At 39.9% G+C, this 21,778-nt stretch overlaps 2 protein-coding genes across 7 annotated transcripts in view; one reads left to right on the top strand and one right to left on the bottom strand.

Annotated features, from left to right (window-relative positions):
• GRXCR1 (glutaredoxin and cysteine rich domain containing 1) overlaps window positions 1-16,077 on the bottom strand; it is a 364,380-nt gene extending 348,303 nt beyond the window's left edge. The window contains exon 1 of the mRNA XM_082464271.1: window positions 15,304-16,077. The gene's annotated coding sequence lies outside the window, so the exon portion shown is untranslated. The remainder of the gene's footprint in view (window positions 1-15,303) is intronic.
• The window catches only part of ATP8A1 (ATPase phospholipid transporting 8A1), a 237,728-nt gene that overhangs the window by 15,008 nt on the left and 200,942 nt on the right, over window positions 1-21,778 (top strand). For all 6 annotated transcript variants that reach the window (XM_082464159.1, XM_082464158.1, XM_082464162.1 and 3 more), the window contains exon 2: window positions 20,435-20,549. In XM_082464159.1, coding sequence (XP_082320285.1) covers window positions 20,435-20,549 — 115 coding nt within the window. The remainder of the gene's footprint in view (window positions 1-20,434; window positions 20,550-21,778) is intronic.

The following is a 21,778-nucleotide window of genomic DNA, read 5'->3' on the forward strand; positions in this document are numbered from 1 at the left end:
ATAATCTGCTGAGTGGAGGCTTCAGTCTCCTTTTTGAGCCACATCCTGACAAACTGAAGGTAGCTGTGCCTTCCTTGCTTTTGTGCCAGAGACTCCTGTTTCTCTGAGCCTGTCTTGCCTAACCAGTCTTGGTGAGTTCTTTAATACTGCCCCACGGTGCTTATGACACACGAGCCATCCCAGAGCCACGCCTGCTCTCAGGGTCATGTTGGTGCGTGGTGGACTTCTCCAGTGCTCCTTTAGGGATGTCTTATTTTTCTAGCCGGGTTCCTGGACTTGTTGGATACTTCACATGCCAGATTGTGACACTGCTTGTCATCAATAGGCAGAGGAAAGTGTCACCTCTTTCCTGATCCTGGGTAGTGTCTGGTTCTATAGAGTAAAAAGCTGTTCTTGCTCGCTTGTGAGTGATTCATGTTGCTGTGTGTGCCGCGCTGACTTCTCCAAAACCACAAATTAGCAGGTAGGCTTTAGTTTCTTCACTGAGTGTTTTTGACACTTGAGACAATGTTTTTAAAAAGGTGAATTTTTTTTTCTCTCTTGCAAAATCACAATGGAGATAAGCAGGTGCCCATCAAACTCCACTGACTCATTCTGAGAACAGTACAGCAGCAAAATGATTTTATTTGGATGCTTCTGCTTCTTTTGATAAAAGGAGGACTAGTCTTGGAACCAGTAGTTTTTATGTTATAAAATGCATCAATAGCGCTAAAAATAAAAGTTGTAATAACTCAGGTAACTTCACAGTTGTTTATTATTATTTTTTCCAGTATGTTTCAAGAGCTGGCTTATTCAGAACTATAATTCAGTTATATCTTCCTATGAATGCGTTGCTAGTGAAGTTAGTGGAGTTACCTGCCCTGCAAGCATTTTTATCCACTAATTCAATAATTCTTTTTTTCCATATACAAAGTGACTAAAGCTTGCTTGTGCCTTGGCACTATATTAGTGGTTCTCTGATGACCTCATAACTGTCTTTAAAAAAAAATCTTTTTAGGAAGATTGCATCATGGAACTCTAGACTTGGAGGGAACTGTGTACGCAGACCCTGGTACAGCCCTCTCCAATTGGTTATCCAACTCCTGATGGAGCTCTGTGACGGGAATCACGCCCCCTTGTAAAACAGCCCTTTCCATTCTCACACGGTTCTAATTCTTAGCAAGTTCTTTCTTGCTAAGAAAGCAATAAAGGTGATAAAACCATTTGTTTTCTACACGTCTTGCTGGGCCAAATGTCCCCATATTATATTTGCACAGTTGATTTTTATAGGCCTTAGTATAGGATCTTCAATTTATTCAACCTCTCAAAACCTTCCTGAATTGATTCGTTCATGTCATCTGCACATTTATTAATTGTGCCATGTATGTCCTTATCTTATTCTATCATTGGGACCCAGGCAGTTTGGCTCCAGATCACTCAGGAAGTTATGCATCTACTTTAACTGTCCAGGGATCCCTTGCATCATAACAGAGCCTCATGAGACTCAGTATTTGGGCTCTCTCACTCTGCCCAGTATTACCCTGGTTTGTTCTCTGTATATCTACTCCATTCTCTTCATACCTTCACCATACACGTGGCTTCATTGCGGGGTGCCGCGGCCTGCCTCCAGCCTAACTCTCCAGGCTCAGCCTGGTCCCTGCTCAGTGCCGAGTCTGCCTGCTTGTGTCTCTGGACCACAAGTCCACTTTCTCAGAAAGAAGTCCAGTTGGCCCTGCTGGTCAGGTGCGCCTGTTGATCATGACTCCCAGGGCCAGGGAACTAGGCCAGGAGAGGGGAGGAGGGGCAGGAGCCAAGGGTGACCCAGACTAGACTGCTTCAGAAGGGCTTGTAGGAAGGGGGGAACCAAAGGAAAGCTCCAGTATGAGTCCCCTTGTGGATGTTTGTCAACCAGTTGTGAATCCACATTGTTACCTAATCATGGGATCCAGTGTCTCAGTTTTTTAAGAACAGGGTGAGTCTAACCTGTTGAAGTTCAAAATGCTAAGGATTTGGCCAATAACATTATTGTTCAAGTTTAAGTTAATATAAAGGACCTTTTTTATAGGGGAAAAATTCCTTTTACTCTCTTGGGTATGAGAAACACCACTTTAAAAACAACAAACCCCTACTCAATGTTAACTGAATTCTCAATACAAAAGGGAAATGTTCCTTTTAACTTTTGAATTATTTTCAGAAATTAACCTTAAATCCTTTAGAAGCTGTAGATCTCATTATATAAATATGTGAACTCTGAAAGCATGTCTCTAGACTGCCCTTTTCATGAACAGTAGTTTATAATGTATAGGATCCATCTACTTTCCTTTTTAGAACGTTGGGACCTTTCTCATTCACCATGGTTCTTCTGCGGTTAGTGACAGTTCACTTAATTCTTCGGCAAGTTCTCATGGTTCTATAGATTTTAAAATGCTATATATGTATGTATACACACATACACACACACGCTACAAGATATGAATCTATTTAGAACAGCTAGGTGCTACCTTGTCTTTTTTCTTTTTAAAATAATTCCCTACCTTCTCTTTTGCTTTAGTTCCTCCAGCTATTTGTTCCAACCTTCCTAGTTTTAGGATGATTATCCTTGATGGAGAATGAAGTGAAGCCGGAGAAGTAGGAGTTGAGGAGTTCTGCTTTTTATTGTCCGTTAACATTACACCATCTATTGCAGGCAGCAGACCTATCCCATCAATTCCTTGTATTCCAAATGGAAGGAAGAAAACACTTTTGTAATCTCTAACATTTTTAAAAACACCTTTCCTCCATTTTCAGATGTCTGTACATCTGTTATTATTCGCTATTAAACATATAAGCCTATTTCCAACCTTTCCCATGATCTTTTTATCTGCTTTTCCTTGTTCAAGGACTTCTTGTGCTGCAACAATAGTCTCTTTAACCACACTTCCCTTTTCCCCCTAGACAGGACCTTTCATAATTAGTCAGCATGTTACTTCAGACAGCCTTCCGGACTTCTTTCTGCCCCTTTTGGGTCTTGATGCTAACTTGAAATACATCCTTTTGAAATCTAGAACACATGTCTTGCTTAGCCTGGTATTTCCCTCTTTGACTGCCAAAAGCTCTTTGGTACAGTTATGTTTTCTACTAGCTTTATCACTTCTGCGTTGATTAGAATCCAGTCCATAGTTAGCAATTCCTCAGCTTGTTTCCTGTACCTTCTCAAGAGATGAATTTGCTGCCAAGACAAGTCAATGATGCTTTTAGCTAATTGAGCCTTCTAGGAGATGCCTGATGGATGTCTGGTGGTCGAAACCCCCCATTGCTAGTGCAGTCTGTTTCTATGCCAATGTTTTATCTATATTGGGAACATACCACTTACTTCTGCTGACTGACCAAAGAATCTATGGGATATCCCCAAGGGGATATCATTATATTCCTTTTATCTTTCATTGTTCTTCTTCCTTTTCCTGTTAAGCATGATTTGGCATTCATAAGTGTTTTCATTATTATTTGCAGTAACTCAGCATGCCCGAGATGATTATTTTTCTAGGTTAGTATCCAAAGCTGGCAGCAGAAGAAATTGAGTGCTTACTGTGTGTGAGGCCCAACGCTAGGCATGCATAGGTTTCCATGCAATACCGCTTAAGGCTAGCCTTTCCTCTGAATGTCAGGAATACTTTTTTCAGTGTCTACCACTTAGAATTTGTAGTGCTACTTTTGGAGCTTGTTGCAGTTCAGCGTGAGTGCAGGAAGTGTTAAGCCATTATTTTTTTTCCTCTTTTAGACAAGGAATAATGTTGATATGTTTTTACACTTGTTTATTTTTAGATCAGTTCCCACAAAGACACAGAAAAATATCACTTACCATATATGGTAATGACAGGTCCTGATAGGAAGATATATTAGTGGGTATCAGGATAGGGACAAGTTTATAAAGTTCTGGGAGTTTTTGGATACCTTATATTAAAATAGAAAATTTAGTAAACATTTATTGCATTCAAGGGACTTCCTTGAAGTGTTATTTATGTTACTTCTCCATATTAGAGTAGTACCTGATAGATACACACATTGCCCTTATGCCTGTCCTGTTCTCAGTGCATAAGTCAGTTGCTATATACCTATGAATGTAGGTCAAAAGATTAATATTGGAGTGTTCAAAAGACCACTGTATATTCAAAACTTTTGTAGGTGACACCTCAAGAAAGAATGGTCAGGGAGACTGCTTAGACATGTAATAGCATCTACAATGCCATGAAGTAGGGGAAAGTCGTGGCTGGAAAAACTGTGTTGAGGTAGAATAGGGCCAGTAGAGGAGAAATGGGGTCAGAGGGAGAGGCCAGGTCAAGCTTAGCTGTTGAATGAGTAAATGCATCCAGTAGTGTTAAAGTGTTAGAACTGAGTTGGACTTTATCGATTTCCAAATATTATCCTGGCTCTGGTACTCACTGGCCCTTTGACCATCAGCAGTTCTCCACATGAGAAGGAAGTTTCCTCATCTTCATCATTTTGAGAAGAATTCCTGGGAGTGGGTGGAGTGAACTCTTTTGTAAAATGAAGAACAATTTTTTTGAAGCAGATAACCATGTTTTACATCATCAGGGTAAGTGGATATTTTTTCTTATAACTTAAATGGGCTTGAGGGTAATGAGCTAGCATCACAGTTGCATGAATAAGAAGGTAAAGGAGAGGAAGCTGGGAATGTGGGAAGCTTTTTGGCTGTTGTACAAGTTCTTTAGGATGGAAACCCCTAGATATCCCAGAACATGCTGGACTCAGGGCTTGGATAAGGCAGCTGTTAACATCAGAGATCTTAGCAAGTAGGGCCTGTTGGGGAGGGTTCCAGGCAGCCTCATGATATTTTGGGGGGGCAGGGTAATTGCATTCCAGGTGGTTCCAGGTCATTGTTCCATGCAGAGCAGAAAAGCCAGCTAGTGACTGGGGGACAGAGAACAGGATTCGGCTCCTTGAAGAAGAAGAAAGGCCAGGTCCGGGTCCAGTGTCAATGCCTACCTACATTAATTAGATGCGCGGTGGGACAGGACTTGGCTTCCAGCAGAGGACTGAAATGCCTCTGCTTAAATTCCACACTATGGAAGCTGAGCATAATCTTTTTAAGTAGGTAGAGTAGTTCCCAGAATCAAATGAAAAGCTTTTACAGGAAGGTCAAGGAGCATGCAAGGCAGCTGGACTAATGGACAGTTACTTTCGGATGCCACAGAATCTGTCTTATCTATGCTTATTAGCCTTTTCATATGTCTAGACTGTAAGTTGCCTGTGATTAGCTTAGCGTGGCTCATGTGCCCACCTTTAAGTCAAAAAGGAGAATGGTATTTTGATGGACCAGTCCCTCAAGACTGCCTACAGTTGGGGGAGGGGAGTTCTCCAAGGAAAACCAAAGACTCTTTTCAGGAGAAGCAGACGCTGAGCTGGAATGAACAACAGATGTTCACTGCGTAGAGCCTGAATCAATATTCGCTACAGGGAAGGTGTATTGATGCAATTGAAAATTTCATTTCCCCTCTGGCTATTGCAGTCATGGTCTAGAAATTTGAGATGCATTGCTGAATAGTTTCTATTTAATTTCCATGCTTTTAAGGGTGTTTATTTCTTCAGTGCCGTATTTGAAACTGTAGTATGTAAGTCTTAACCTTTAAAGGACCGAGTTCATTGTTTCCAGAGCGGTGGTTCCTTCCTTTTGTTCCCTCTCTGTCTGAACAGCTGCTGTCAGGCTCACAACTGAAGGTTTGAACTGACCGTTCTGCTCCAACAATGCAGAACATGGGATTTCAAATCTCTTTTGTAGCTCTAGTAACTGCTTCTGTATTTCTAATTAAATAAACAATCTATATGGTAACCACTAAAAGCAAAATAAATAAAATACAAATGTCTAAATTATTCAGCCAAAGATTGTTTTGCTCCAGAAACTTGAACCAAAAAAAAAAAATTATAAGTTGAGGACTTTTAATTTATTATTATTTTTCGCAGGGAACAAAATTGAAACATATTAAACCTTGGAAAGGATCATGGGTAATGCTCATAATTTCCTACTAACTAGCACCTAACTTTAATCACATCTAAGTTCTGCAGTTGTGCCCCTGAAATCTCTGGCTAGTTTTCCAGTTAATATTCTTTTATTAGACTGTTGTCTAAAGAATTCATTCTAGCTCAAGAAATGCGAGCAATTAACATGGTCTCTTTAGTGTCTAATATTAGAAGCCATTGAGTAAAAGGATATATAGTTGGATTCTCCTGACTATGTTTAGGATATAATGTAGATATTATGATTCCAATTACGGACTTACTTATAATCGTGATAAAAGTCGAGTCTGCAAAAGCATAATGGTTCAAAACCATATTACCATGCAACAGAATGATTTTGTGTCTTGTTCTCTTCTCCCTCCTACCTACCCACCCCTGCTTCTGTTACATAACCCCATACAGATGACAATTTTAGGAAAACATGTACTTGCTAAATATTAATTTATAAAATTGTAGGGTAAAATTTATTTTACTGTCTAGATTTATTCACTGGTCACAACTTTAAATATTATGCAAAAAAAATTTTTAATGTTAGTAACTACCTCAGTATGTCCCTAAGACTTTTGTTTTACCCACCTCAACTGTTTTGAAGGAGAGATTAACTTTATAATCTCTGGATAGAGTATATGGTGACAGGTACTGTTTGAGTGATAGTATTGTGCTACATTGCTAACATAATCATTTAATCCTCCTATGAACCCTATTTTATGTGAGGCAGATGAGGCTCAGACATAAAATAATTTGCCCAATGTTATGTAGAAGTGTCATAATCTGAATTTGAACACAGATCTGACTACAAAACCTGTTCCTTCTCCCCACAGTCTACCTTTTTGATTTCAGCAATAAAAATAGTAGCTAGAATGTTTGTGTGTGCATGAAGAGCCAGGCAGGGTCCTGAGTGCTTTCTACACATGCACTATCTCATTTAGTCTGCACACAATCCTGTGAAAGAAGGTAGGCAGCCAGAGTTAAGTAATCTGTCTAAGGTAACCATACCTCACAACTAAGGGACCTAAACTGTCTGTCTCTCACTCCATGGTCTGTACGACCAGTCACGATTCTGTAATGCCTTCCTTGATTAGACCCTGTGTTTTCAATGTTATTGATTACCATGTTATAATGAGAAAAAGCTGTGTGATATCTAAGGCTAGGGTTGTTTGGTTGTAAAGAGAATTCTGTGAAGTCATTAATCATTTGTTATACTGAAAGTCCTAGATTTCTTTCAAGTCTTGGGCTTTGGTTGGAGTAGCATCAGACAGTGGGTATATGTGGCATCATACAGGATGAAATGATGAGAGACATGGAGAGGCTACGAGGGTCGGACCAGCTCCACCTCCAAAAACATATCCTGTATCATCTACTTCATCTCTGTCACCACTCTCTCACCCAGGCCCCGTTGTCTTTTACCTGAATTGTCACAGTAGCCTCAGAATGATCTTCCTGCCTAAAACTTTTCCGTGGATTCCTACCACATGAAGGATATGAATTCAGGTTTCTTATTGTTTCTCCCAATCTGGCCATGCCGCTTCTTGTTTGATGGCTCCCCCTGTTCCCTGTCACTGGTCTTCATGTTCCTGGAAATGCCAAGCTCATTCCTGCCACCTTGGCTTTGCTCCTGCTCTTCCGCGGTTGGGTTTACACTGTCCTTTATCTTTTCTCATTGAGGGCTCAGCTCAGCTTCCCAGTACCTCTCTTACCACTCAATAGAAAGCTGCAATAGCAGTAATGATAACAGCAACAGTGAGAACAGCTAACGTTTACTGAGCTCTTACTGAATGCCAGGCATTGCTCTCTACGTGTATTAACTACCAGGTCCTTCACAACCCCCCTCTGAGGTAGGTATTATTATCAACTCCGTTATATAGATGCTGAAACTGAGGCACAGAGAATTCTGCCAGTCATTTTATCAGTCACCTGTTTTACTTCATCATACTTACCATGATCTGTAATTATCTTGCTTTCTTCTGGAAAATAAGTTCCTGAGAAAAGGGAACCTTATCTTATTTTAAGCTGTTTCTGCAGCTTTAAAAAAAAAAATGCCTGGCACATAGTAGGCACTTAAATATGTTGAATGAATGAATGAGCAAATGAATGAGCTCATGAACAGCAGGCCTTACTGATTGGGTCGTGATAAATTATGACAAGAAATGGAAAATTTCAGAGATGATGCTTCTGCTATAATTGTAGGAGAGGGCGCAAAGCCTTTCACCTTATCTATTGAGCATTTTTCTTCTCTGCTGCATTATACTGTGTGCATTTAAGCACGTGACTGTGAATCTGGACAGAGGAAGAAAGGAAAACTAGGTGTCAACATACTCGGTAACCCAGTAGACACTGGTCGGTGGGTGGGTGCCAGGTGGTTGCTGGCAACAGGTTATAGTCACTACTTATCTTTTCAAATATGGCGATTCAGCCGTGAGCACAAAGCACCATTTGACTTCGTGCCTGTGTTCTGGCTGCTGATTATGTAAAGCAGCTGTTACTCTGAAACATCTGGCTCAAGTAAGGAAATTTTTTTTTTTAATTTCCCTGTTCTTCTGAACAAATAAGGTATTGACTGTTTTCTTCCAGGTGCCCAGCGGATACTAATTTCACAGGATATTAAAGCTGAAAGAGAATTTCAGATTACGTATTCACCTACCTTTCCCATTTTACAAGGGAAGGGAATAACTCCCAGGGATTATGTGCACAGGATCACATAAGTAATTAGTGGAAGAACCAGAGCTCGCCTCACAACCACTAAGTGGGTTTAATAATCAGATGCTGTTAGGGGAGGATGAACCAAGTGTTCACTTCAGGGCCATGATTGAGGTGCTGTCCCATCAGCATCTTATGCTTTCTTGATAGTGAAAATTATTGTTGGAAGTTGAAATGGACAGCAGGAGGATGTTGCTTCTATATCCTTATTTAGTAATACAAAGTAATATCTCGTAGTACATTCAGTAGCTAAAAGCGATGTGTGACTCTTTATTTCCCTATACTGAAATTACTGATCCTTCAGAAGTCTAGAAGTAGCATTTGGTCATTTTATAACTAAGAATGCAGAATTTGGTCTGGTAAAATCGCCAGGTTGGTGTGTGTTTAGGAAATACTAAGTAATTTCATCATTAACTGAAATAAACCACAATTCAGAAAACAACTGCTTTTCTGCTGGGGGAAATAATAATCAAGTGGGATATTACAAACACAAAATATGGAATTTTCAGTATACCTGGAATTCTGAATTACAGAATCATTGTCTATACTATTTGGCCTTTTCCTTATTTGTTTCAATAAAAGCTAGTCCAGAGTAGTTTATTTTGGGAGACTGGTTTGATTCTGGCTGGTCTTAAATGGGAAAAGAATTTGAAAAAGAATAGGTACATGTATATGTATAACTGAATCATTTTGCTGTACACCTGAAACTAACACAACATTCTTAATCAACTATGCTCCAACATAAAATAAAAATTTTTTTAAATGGTAAAAGGAAACAGGTAAAACTAAAAAAAAAAAAAAAAAAAAAAGACCTTATAGGGACTTCCCTGGTGGCGCAGTGGTTGAGAGTCCGCCTGCCAATTCAGGGGACATAGGTTCGATTCCTGGTCCGGGAAGATCCCACATGCCGCGGAGCAACTAAGCCCGTGCGCCACAACTACCGAGCCTGCGCTCTAGAGCCTGCAAGCCACAACTACTGAAGCCCACGTGCCACAACTACTGAAGCCCATGCTCCACAACGAGAAGCCACCACAATGAGAAGCCCGTGCACCGCAACGAAGAGTAGCCCCCGCTCACTGCAACTAGAGAAAGCCCGTGCGCAGCAACAAAGACCCAACTCAGCCAAAAATAAGTAAATAAAATAAATAAATTTATTTTTTAAAAAGACATTATATAACTTGGAGAGTATAACATCAAAAGAAGCTAAGGTATTTCAGAAGGCACTGTTGAGCCCTTGCTCATTTCTAATCCTTAAAGGAATGGGTGTGTGAAGGTGGCTGCAGAGGTTTGCTCTGTAGAACTGTTAGTGTCAGAAGAGTAATGATTCTTTAGTGGATGTCAAATGCCTGCCTGAGCGCTGAGGACACTGGGGTGAATGGCTGAGTGATTCTCCTGGAGAATCCAAAACGTGGGGAAGGACTGTGTATCTGGTAGCATGATCATCATGAGCTTGTGTGTCTGTACTTGGGGGCAATGTTGAGATGCCCCCAAGAACTTGGAAAGGGGGAAAATGAGTTTGCCTTCTTACTTCTTTGTAAGATCAGCACATGATAGAAGCAGAGCCACCTGCATGAGGGGCAAATTTGTTCCTAGGCCTGCAGGTTTTCATTGTAATCCCATTGGCAGATAAAATGTCAGTTTGAATTTCAAGATGGAAATGTTCTGGAAAAGGGTGAGTCCGGGAGGTAAACGTTGGCAGCACTCTTCTCAGCTCTGTGGAGGGGAAGGGAAATGTTGGTGGACAGATTTGATATCATGGCCCCATTGCCAGGGTATTCCAACAGACTTTGGAGTTTTTGGTCTGACAGTGCCCCGACCCCTGTTGTGGAATTGGGTGCATCAGGCTGTGCTGGCCCGATGCTGTTAGACTCATATCATCTAACTACCAGTGGGTTGCCTCAGTGCTCACCAGACACCATCACTTGGTCTCTGGACTTTCTACATAGGCCACCAGGGGAGAATTCAATTAATTATGGGAACTCAGTTACTCTAGTTCCTGTGGCAATTATTTCTCTAGTAATAAACTTACTAATTGCCATTTTGGATTTATGCATTAGTCTTACAGGCTTGGATAACCTGTGTCTACTTCTAAGAGAAGGATCTGTTCTTGATATATTGTTAAGTATGTTTTTGCTCATTTGTTAATTCATTAGACACTGAGTGCTTACTGTGAGCCAGAGGTGTACTATTCAGAGAACTCTCAGGGTAACAGGGGAAGCAGATGAATTAACAATTACAAGGTAAGGAATGACCACTCTGGACATTATTTTGGAGGCAGTGTGCCAGCCTCCCATTTCTATAAGCTTCCACATACGAATTTATCATTATTTACTTCTATTAACTATTTAGGTATAATAGATTGTTGTGTACCTAACAAATATTAGTCATTTTGTTAAGTACTTAGCGTAAATTCTTCCATTTAATAGCAACTATTCCGTATAAAATTTCTATAAAATTTTATAGACTGGGAAACTGAAGCCTAATGAGAGTAAGTAACTACTTAAAGTCACGTTTTATTCTTGGCTTTGCTGTTTGCCAGCTGCTGTCCGTTTGACTATACTTGATAAGGGGTTTGAACGTGTTCCAAGGTGGGCATCAGAGTTCACTCTGGACCATCTCAGTCCTAACCCAGGGAGGATGGGTCACTGAGGGGATCCCAGAAGCAGTCACCCAGACCCCCTGAAGTCCATTTCCATTAAATGTGGGAGTATCCTGTGCCTTCTTTGTGCAACTCTTGTGCTAAGAAAAGCTGCGAGAGATGGTCAAGAGCCTGATTAAGATCTGTTTCTTTCTGTTGGCACTCTTTACCTTTTGCATGACTTCAGGACAAAGAAGGCTCACCTGACCTTCGGGGAATACTCCGTGAGAACTGTTAATGGATACATGGCCTCACTGTCCTCCACTGTGTTCTGTGAGGGGATGACACAGGAGCTGTCTCGGTTCTCAGTAGTCCTTAGAAGGCAGGACAAGTGGATTAAAAGCTACTAGTGAATTTTAATGACTTACGTGACCAAGCCCTCTAAATTACTAAACAAATCCCAAGGGACACAGCCTCCCTCCTTAAAACAAAGGCAGACCACGTATGGGAAGGAATAGCAAGGGTACCATCTAAGTTTTACCTCCGTTGGGGCAGAGTCAGTGGGGGGGATTCTCCCTTCGGTTACCTTCGCCACCACTGTACATCAATCCCTCACTGAAGGCATTGCCCAGGTGTGAACACAGAGGTCTTCATCTGGTCATCATAACTGTCGAAGGGGGCAGTTTGCAGAGAACAATTTTTTTTTTGAATTGTATTTATTTATTTATTTTTGAATTTTATTTTATTTTTTTATACAGCAGGTTCTTATTATTTATCCATTTTATACATATTGGTGTATATATGTCAATCCCAATCTCCCAATTCATCACACCACCACCCCTCCCCCTGCCACTTTCCCCCCTTGGTGTCCATACATTGGTTCTCTACATCTGTGTCTCAATTTCTGCCCTGCAAACCAGTTCATCTGTACCATTTTTCTAGGTTCCACGTATATGTGTTAATATACGATATTTGTTTTTCTCTTTCTGACTTACTTCACTCTGTATGACAGTCTCTAGATCCATCCACGTCTCTACAAATGACCCAATTTCGTTCCTGTTTATGGCTGAGTAATATTCCATTGTATATATGTACCACATCTTCTTTATTCATTCGTCTGTCGATGGGCATTTGGGTTGCTTCCATGACCTGGCTATTGTAAATAGTGCTGCAATGAACACTGGGGAGCATGTGTCTTTTTGAATTCTGGTTTTCTCTGGGTATGTGCCCAGTAGTGGGATTGCTGGGTCATATGGTAATTCTATTCTTAGTTTTTTAAGGACCCTCCATACTGTTCTTCATAGTGGCTGTATCAATTTATATTCCCACCAACAGTGCAAGAGGGTTCCCTTTTCTCCACACCCTCTCCAACATTTGTTATTTGTAGATTTTCTGATGATGCCCATTCTAACTGATGTGAGGTGATATCTCATTGTAGTTTTGATTTGCATTTCTCTAATAATTAGTGATGTTTAGCAGATTTCATGTGCTTCTTGGCCATCTGTATGTCTTCTTTGGAGAAATGTCTATTTAGGTCATCTGCCCATTTTTGGATTGGGTTGTTTGTTTTTTTAATATTGAGCTGCATGAGCTGTTTATATATTTTGGAGATTAATCCTTTGTCCGTTGATTCGTTTCCAAATATTTTCTCCCATTCTGAGGGGTGTCTTTTCGTCTTGTTTGTAGTTTTCTTTGCTTTGTAAAAGCTTTTAAGTTTCATTAGGTCCCATTCGCTTATTTTTGTTTTCATTTCCATTACTCTAGGAGGTGGGTCAAAAAAGATCTTGCTGTGATTTATGTCAAAGAGTGTTCTTCCTATGTTTTCCTCTAAGAGTTTTATAGTGTCCAGTCTTATATTTAGGTCTCTAATCCATTTTGAGTTTATTTTTGTGTATGGTGTTAGGGAGTGTTCTAATTTCATTCTTTTACATGTAGCTGTCCAGTTCTCCCAGCACCACTTACTGAATAGACTGTCTTTTCTCCATTGTATATCCTTGCCTCCTTTGTCATAGATTAGTTGACCATAGGTGCGTGGGTTTATTTCTGGGCTTTCTATCCTGTTCCATTGATCTATATCTCTGTTTTTGTGCCAGTACCATATTGTCTTGATTACTGTAGCTCTGTAGTATAGTCTGAAGTCAGGGAGCCTGATTCCTCCAGCTCCGTTTTTTTCGCTCAAGACTGCTTTGGCTATTCAGGGTGTTTTGTGTCTCCGTACAAATTTTAAGATTTTTTTGTTCTAGATCCGTAAAAAATACCATTGGTAATTTGTTAGGGATTGCACTGAATCTGTAGATTGCCTTGGGTAGTATAGTCATTTTCACAATATTGATTCTTCCAATCCAAGAACATGGTACATCTCTCCATCTATTTGTATCATCTTTAATTTCTTTCATCAGTGTCTTATAGTTTTCTGAGTACAGGTCTTTTGTCTCCCTAGGTAGGTTTATTCCTAGGTATTTTATTCTTTTTGTTGCAATGGTAAATGGGAGTGTTTCCTTAATTTCTCTTTCAGATTTTTCATCATTAATATATAGGAATGCAAGAGATTTCTGTGCATTAATTTTGTATCCTGCAACTTTACCAAATTCATTGATTAGCTCTAGTAGTTTTCTGGTGGCGTCTTTAGGATTCTCTAGGTGTAGTATCATATCATCTGCAAACAGTGACAGTTTTACTTCTTTTCCAATTTGTATTCCTTTTATTTCTTTTTGTTCTCTGATTGCCATGGCTAGGACTTCCAAAACTTTGTTGAATAATAGTGGTGACAGTGGACATCCTTGTCTTGTTCCTGATCTTAGAGAAAATGCTTTCAGTTTTTCATCATTCAGAATGATGTTTGCTGTGGGTTTGTCATATATGGCCTTTATTACTTTGAGGTCGGTTCCCTCTATGCCCACTTTCTGGAGGGTTTTTGTCATAAATGGCTGTTGAATTTTGTCAAAAGCTTTTTCTGCATCTACTGAGATGATCATATGGTTTTTATTCTTCAATTTATTAATATGGTGTATCACATTGATTGATTTGCGTATATTTAAGAATCGTTGCATCCCTGGGATAAATCCCACTTGATCATGGTGTATGATCCTTTTAATGTGTTGTTGGATTCTGTTTGCTAGTATTTTGTTGAGGATTTTTGCATCTATGTTCATGAGTGATATTGGTCTGTAATTTTCTTTTTTTGTAGTATCTTTGTCTGGTTTTGGTATCAGGGTGATGGTGGCCTCATAGAATGAGTTTGGGAGTGTTCCTTCCTCTGCATTTTGGAACAGTTTGAGAAGGATGGGTTTTAGCTCTTCTCTAAATGTTTGATAGAATTCACCTGTGAAGCCATCTGGTCCTGGACTTTTGTTTGTTGGAAGATTTTTAATCACAGTTTCAATTTCATTATGTGTGATTGGTCTGTTCATATTTTCTGTTTATTCCTGGTTCAGTCTTTGAAGGTTATACCTTTCTAAGAATGTGTCCATTTCTTCCAGGTTGTCCATTTTATTGCCATAGAGTTGCTTGTAGTAGTCTCTTAGGATGCTTTGTATTGCTGCGGTGTCTGTTGTAACTTCCCCGTTTTCATTTCTAATTTTAATGATTTGAGTCCTCTCCCTCTTTTTCCTGATGAGTCAGGCTAATGGTTTATCAATTTTGTTTATCTTCTCAAAGAACCAGCTTTTGGTTTCATTGATCTTTGCTATTGTTTTCTTTGTTTCTATTTCATTTAGTTCTGCTCTGATCTTTATGATTTCTCTCCTTCTCCTAAATTTGGGTTTTGTTTGTTCTTCTTTCTCAAGTTCTTTTAGGTGTAAGATTAGGTTGTTTATTTGAGCTGTTGTTTCTTAAGGTAGGATTGTATTCCTATAAACTTCCCTCTTAAAACGGCTTTTGCTGCCTCCCATAGGTTTTGGATCATCGTGTTTTCATTGTTATTTGTCTCTGGGTATTTTTTGATTTCCTCTTTGATTTCTTCAGTGATCTCTTGGTTATTTGGTAACGTATTCTTTAGCCTCCATGTGTTTGTGTTTTTACGTTTTTTTCCCTGTAACTGATTTCTAATCTCATAGCGTTGTGGTCAGAAAAGATGCTTGATATGATTTCAATTTTCTTAAATTTACTGAGGCTTCATTTGTGACCCCAGATGTGATCTATCCTGGAGAATGTTCCGAGCACACTAGAGAAGAAAGTGTAATCTGCTGTTTTTCGATGGAATGTCCTATAAATATCAATTAATCTATCTGGTCTATTGTTTCATTTAAAGCTTCTGTTTCCTTATTTATTTTCGTTTTGGGTGATCTGTCCATTGGTGTAAGTGAGGTGTTAAAGTCCCCCACTATTATTGTGTTCCTGTCAATTTCCTCTTTTATAGCTGTTAGCAGTTGCCTTATGTATTGAGGTGCTCCTATGTTGGGTGCATATATATTGATAATTGTTATATCTTCTTCTTGGATTGATCCCTTGATGATTATGTAGTGTCCTTCCTTGTCTCTTGTAACATTCTTTATTTTAAATTCTATTTTATCTGATATGAGTATTGCTACTCCAGCTTTCTTTTGATTTCTATTTGCATGGAATATCTTTTTCCATCCCCTCACTTTCAGTCTGTATGTGTCCCTAGGTCTGAAGTGGGTCTGTTGTAGACAGCATATATATGGGTCTTGTTTTTAGCCATTCAGCGAGCCTGTGTCTTTTGGTTGGAGCATTTAATCCATTCACGTCTAAGGTAATTATTGACATGTATGTTCCTATTACCATTTTTTTGATTGTTTTAGGTTTGTTTTTGTAGGTCCTTTACTTCTCTTGTGTTTCCCACTTAGAGAAGTTCCTTTAGCATTTGTTGTAGAGCTGGTTTGGTGGTGCTGAATTCTCTTAGCTTTTGCTTGTCTGTAAACTTTTTCATTTCTCCATGGAATCTGAATGAGATCCTTGCCAGGTAGAGTAATCTTGGTTGTAGGTTCTTCCCTTTCATCACTTTAAATATGTCATGCCACTCCTTTCTGGCTTGTAGAGTTTCTGCTGAGAAATCAGCTGTTAACCTTATGGGAGTTCCCTTGTATGTTATTTGTCTTTTTTCCCTTGTTGCATTCAATAATTTTTCTTTGTCTTTTTTTTTGCCAATTTGATTACTATGTGTCTCGGCATGTTTCTCCTTGGGTTAATCCTGTGTGGGACTCTCTGCGCTTCCTGGACTTGGGTGGCTGTTTCCTTTCCCATGTTAGGGAAGTTTTCAACTATAATCTCTTCAGATATTTTCTCTGGTCCTTTCTCTCTCTCTTCTCCTTCTGGGACCCCTATAATGTGAATGTTGTTGCATTTAATGTTGTCCCAGAGGTCTCTTAGGCTGCCTTCATTTCTTTTCATTCTTTTTTCTTTAGTCTGTTCCACAGCAGTGAATTCCACCATTCTGTCTTCCAGGTCACTTATCCGTTCTTCTGCCTCAGTTATTCTGCCATTGATTCCTTGTAGTGTATTTTTCATTTCAGCTATTGCATTGTTCATCTCTGTTTGTTTGTTCTTTAATTTTTCTAGGTCTTTGTTAAACATTTCTTGCATCTTCTCGATCTTTGCCTCCATTCTTTTTCCGAGGTCCTGGATCATCCTCACTATCATTATTCTGATTTCCTTTTCTGGAAAGTTGCCTATCTCCACTTCATTTAGTTGTTTTTCAGGGGTTTTTTCTTGTTTCTTCATCTGGTATATAGCTCTCTGCCTTTTCATCTTGTCTATATTTCTGTGAATTTGGTTTTTGTTCCACAGGCTGCAGGATTGTAGTTCTTCTTGCTTCTGCTGTCTGCCCTCTGGTGGATGAGGCTATCTAAGAGGTTTGTGCAGGTTTCCTGATGGGAGGTACTGGTGGTGGGTAGAGCTGGCTGTTGCTCTGGTGGGCAGAGTTCAGTAGAACTTTAATCCGCTTGTCTGCTGATGGGTGGGGCTGGGTTCCCTCCCTGTTGGTTATTTGGCCTGAGGCAACCCAAAACTGGAGCCTACCCAGGCTCTTTGGTGGGGCTCATGGCAGACTCTGGGAGGTCTCACGCCAAGGAGTACTTCCCAGAACTTCTGCTGCCCGTGTTCTTGTCCCCAAGGTGAGCCCCAACCACCCCCCGCCTCTGCAGGAGACCCTCCAACACTAGCAAGTAGGTCTGGTTCAGTCTCCTATGGGGTCGCTGCTCCTTACCCTCCGTCCCCATGCGCACACTACTTTGTGTGTGCCCTTCAGGAGTGGAGTCTCTGTTTCCCCCAGTCCTGTTGAAGTCCTGTAATCAAATCCCGCTAGCCTTCAAAGTCTGATTCTCTAGGAATTCCCCTTCCCATTGCCGGACCCCCAGGTTAGGAAGCCTGACGTGGGGCTCAGAACCTTCGCTCCAGTGGGTGGACTTGTGTGGTATAAGTGTTCTCCAGTTTGTGAGTCACCCACCCAGCAGTCACGGGATTTGATTTTATTGTGATTGCGCCCCTCCTACCATCTCACTGTGGCTTCTCCTTTGTCTTTGGATGTGGGGTATCTTTTTTGGTGAGTTCCAGCATCTTCCTGTCAGTGATTGTTCAGCACTTAGTTGTGATTCTGGTGCTCTTACAAGGGGGAGTGAGAGCACGTCCTTCTACACCACCTTGAACCAATCTCCTGCAGAGAACATTTTTAAAAGAAAAAAAAAGGAAGCATAAAAACAGAGTTGTCTGGTGCATATTGATCGGTTATAGGGGATGTGTTCACCTCTAACCCAGAAGTATGAGACCAAAATTTAAGGAAAGAGGCGATTCCAATCCCTTTTTCCTAGGAGGGTCCTTTGCCCCATAGAAATTCTTGAATACAGATTCATATGTGATGGGGAGAGGTGATGTCCAAGTTTACCTGGCAGCATTTGAAACCCCAGTATAAATGGATGTGTCAGGTAAGGAGTGACACCTAACACCTCAGCTGAGAACATCCAGTTACGTAAAGTAGGTACAACTTGAGGATATCAGTTGAAAGCAGAGTGGAGAGCTGGTTTTCTTGAGGCACCTTGTCCAGTTGAGGTACTGTAAACAGTACACTATGGTCTTTGTGATGTCATCAAGGAAAATCTAATAAAAGATTTCTAAGAATTTTAATATTGCTGTGCCTCTGTTTGATAACCCATGGCTTAGTCTGTTCAGGCTGCTTTAATAAAATACTATAGACTGCCTGGTTTATGAATAACAAATCTACTTCTCATAATTCTGGAGCCTGGGAAGTCCAAGATCAAGACACTGGCAGATTAGGTGTCTGGTGAGGGCCTGCCTTCTGGTTCATAGAGGACCATCTTCTTTCTGTGTCCTCACATGTGTGTGTGGGGAATGAGAGATCTATCTGGGGCCTCTTTTAAAAGGGGCACTAATCCCTCTTATGAGGATTCCACCATCATAACCTAATCACCTCGAAAAAATTTCTCCTCCTAATACCATCACATCCAGGGTTAGGATTTCAACAGATGGATTTTGGAGGAGACATAAACATTCAGTCTTTAGCAATCCCTATATGGAATTTTGATTGTATACACTAGGGAGGAAAGTTTCTGTTGCGTCTAAAACATGGTGTAGTGACAGATAACTATTAACCATGTGACCATGGGCAAAGCTGCTAATATGTCTAAAACTGCAAAATGAGTGTGACAGTACCTAATTTGGATCCATGTGACCTCCGAAGTGATGAGTATAAAATGTGGCTCTCACCCTGTGCCTGTCTCCTTGGCAAGCTTTCAGTGGCTCACTACCAACGAGAGGATGTGATCCAGACTTCTTCACAAGCGTGAGAGGTCCTTTTAAACCTGGCCTGGGTGCTTTTTCAGCACTGTATCTCACCTGTCTTTACCTTGCCTTTTGTGTATTCTTCAGCAGTGTTGTCCTGTTTGCACTGCCCTGCACACAACTACACTGTTTCTCACCTTCCCGGTCCCTATGCTCATGTTCCCCACCTTTGTAGGAAGCTCCTATGATTTTCTGGTTTCATAGGGTAACGGAACCCCACAGGCGAGCTTTTATTGTACAAGTTGTTACCAGCACGTGGCTGTCATCAGTTTCTTTATCAGTGGGTGGAGAATCATTTGCTTGCTGTCAAAGAAATGGGCACATAACCAGTCCTTTGTCATTTCGTTTTTATTTATTTGGCAAACATTTATTGAGTACCTGCTCTTTGTTAGTACTGGTACTGGAAGATAAGTAGCACGTCAGCTATGGCCCCAGGGAGTTCCATTCTGGTAGGGGACAGATTCACGGGACAGGGGAGGTACAAAGGCCTGTGGGAACATAGTGAAGGTGCACTGACTTTAGCACCAGAGAATACTTCAGAAGAGACCCCTGTTGGCAGGTCTTTTGGGAGGAGTTGACACTGAGTAGGCAGAAAAGAGAAGAAAAGTGGGTATTTGAGATAAAGTATTGTTGGTGACTCGAGAAAAGGGGTAAGGGACTGATTTAATTCAGTCTCATTTAATTCTCACTAGAAAGTAAAATAAGCAGTTTAAAATTTTTTCTGTTCTTCTAGAAGCTGTGTATATTTTTAAAAGTGTTGTCAACATCGCAGCAAGGTGTTACCCAGTTGAAATTGCCCGTATCTATTTACGTTGTTTCAGTGATGGTGAGGTGACTTGATCTTAAGAAACTTAAGATCATTCATAAACATAAATTCTAATTACTGGAAAGATTAAGATGATCATAGTGAGTTAGATCATTGTGGTGGTTGCCTATTTAAACCTTAATGTTTATCTTTTTCTCTGTTTTTATTCACAAAGAAAAAGCAAAACCAGAAAAGCATTAAATGTGTATGCTTAAATTTTCAGAATGTATTGTCATTACCTCTGTCTTGTTAGTCTTATCTAAAAGTGTAAAGCATTTTAGAACTTTGTGTTACTTTTGGACATATTTTTATGTAATGGAAGGAAATAAGTTGAACATTTCTGGGGAAAAGATGGGTACAAATTAAAAATTGATGTTACTGTTTTTGAAATGGGTCAGCTTTTACATGACTGTTGAGTGCTGCCTTTTAAATTTAGTAGAAATGTTAAATGTGGGGATTTTTCCTTTTATTAGAACAGAAGCAACACCAATAACAGGGAAGCAGATAGCTTTTAACAGATTTTAGGCTCTAGGATAGTTATGAAATGTGTTTTTGGTCTGGATAATAAAATGAAACATTTCTTATCAAATAAGACTCTCTCTCTCTTTAAGGTTATGAGAAGACTGATGATGTTTCAGAGAAGACTTCACTGGCTGACCAGGAGGAAGTAAGGACTATATTCATCAACCAGCCCCAGCTGACAAAATTCTGCAATAACCATGTCAGGTAAGAACTACCAAAGAATGCTTGGGACTAGCTATTACAGCAGAACTTTGGGAGGACATCTCCCCTGCCAGACCAGAATGAAAATGCTTGCAAGGAGCTTTCAGTTAAATCAGTTTAATATTTAAGAGCTTACTGGAGGCAGTGTGAATCAGCTGTTTCTCCATCTTCTAGCCAAGAAGGAGATGTTAATAAGAATCTAGAAGCAGGAAGGAGAAGAAAGGCTAAGCAGCCATATGTATGCTACCAATTCTAGTTACAGTATCTGAATAATGAAAACTGTTCATGGGTATGTGCCTTTGTCTTAAACCTGTTAATAGACCCATGAACTGTTGTTTTTGATTAACAAGTTTTCACCTTTTCAAAGAAGTCTTTGCAATTCTTCACTTAGAACTCCTTTTTGTTAAATAGTCTTTAAATATTGGCTTTCGATACTTGCAAAATTCCGGATAGTGTCGAGGAATGGAAGGTGTGAGAATTACTTCACTGTTCTATTTTCATTCCAACAATAATGTAAAACTATTGCTGTTATAAGCACTATTCACTAAGTGGCCTCCGGAACCAAATGAACACCAGCCCCCTTCCCGCCACACGTCAGCCCAGTAGTGTTCTGGTGACAAAACTCCTAGATTTGTGAAATGACCGTTTAAAATTAATATTTACACCTTCAAATTCTACAGTAACTTTTCTGAGCTGAAGGAGTGTGGCATGTGTCCCTTTAATCTCCTTTCTATTTAATTAACAAGAGGAAGGTTGGATATTTCTGAGACCTAAATGGTGATATCTTCCTGATTGTGGACATATCTGATGTGTTTGGTGTGGAGTCCTAGCCAAGTTTCTAGAGGAGCCATGAAGAAAATTCAGACAGAACCCCACAAAACTCCCCATTTCTCTGACGTTATCCAGGGAAGTCCCTCTGTTTGATGTTTCTGGTCTTGCTCAAATTGCTGATTTTTTTTTTGCAAGATTTTATCTTCTATTAACATATTATACACTATCTTAACGAAAGGTGCTCTTCTTTGTAAGCTGTTGCTAGTAATGATAACAGGATGATTGGCCAAAGAGAACAAAAGATATTGTGCAGAAAATTAAACTCTTACTATTTAGACAGTTCCTTTCACTCCTTTTCTTTTGAGGTTAATGACTATTTGCAGTATTCTCCCGATTTAAAACAGAGGGCATTTGTTCATCATTTAATTTTTTATATGGCGATAATGGAATTTTGTAAACAT

Source organism: Balaenoptera physalus (genome assembly GCF_965194825.1).
Source record: "Balaenoptera physalus genome assembly, chromosome: 5".
Classification (NCBI taxonomy): Eukaryota; Metazoa; Chordata; class Mammalia; order Artiodactyla; family Balaenopteridae; genus Balaenoptera; species Balaenoptera physalus.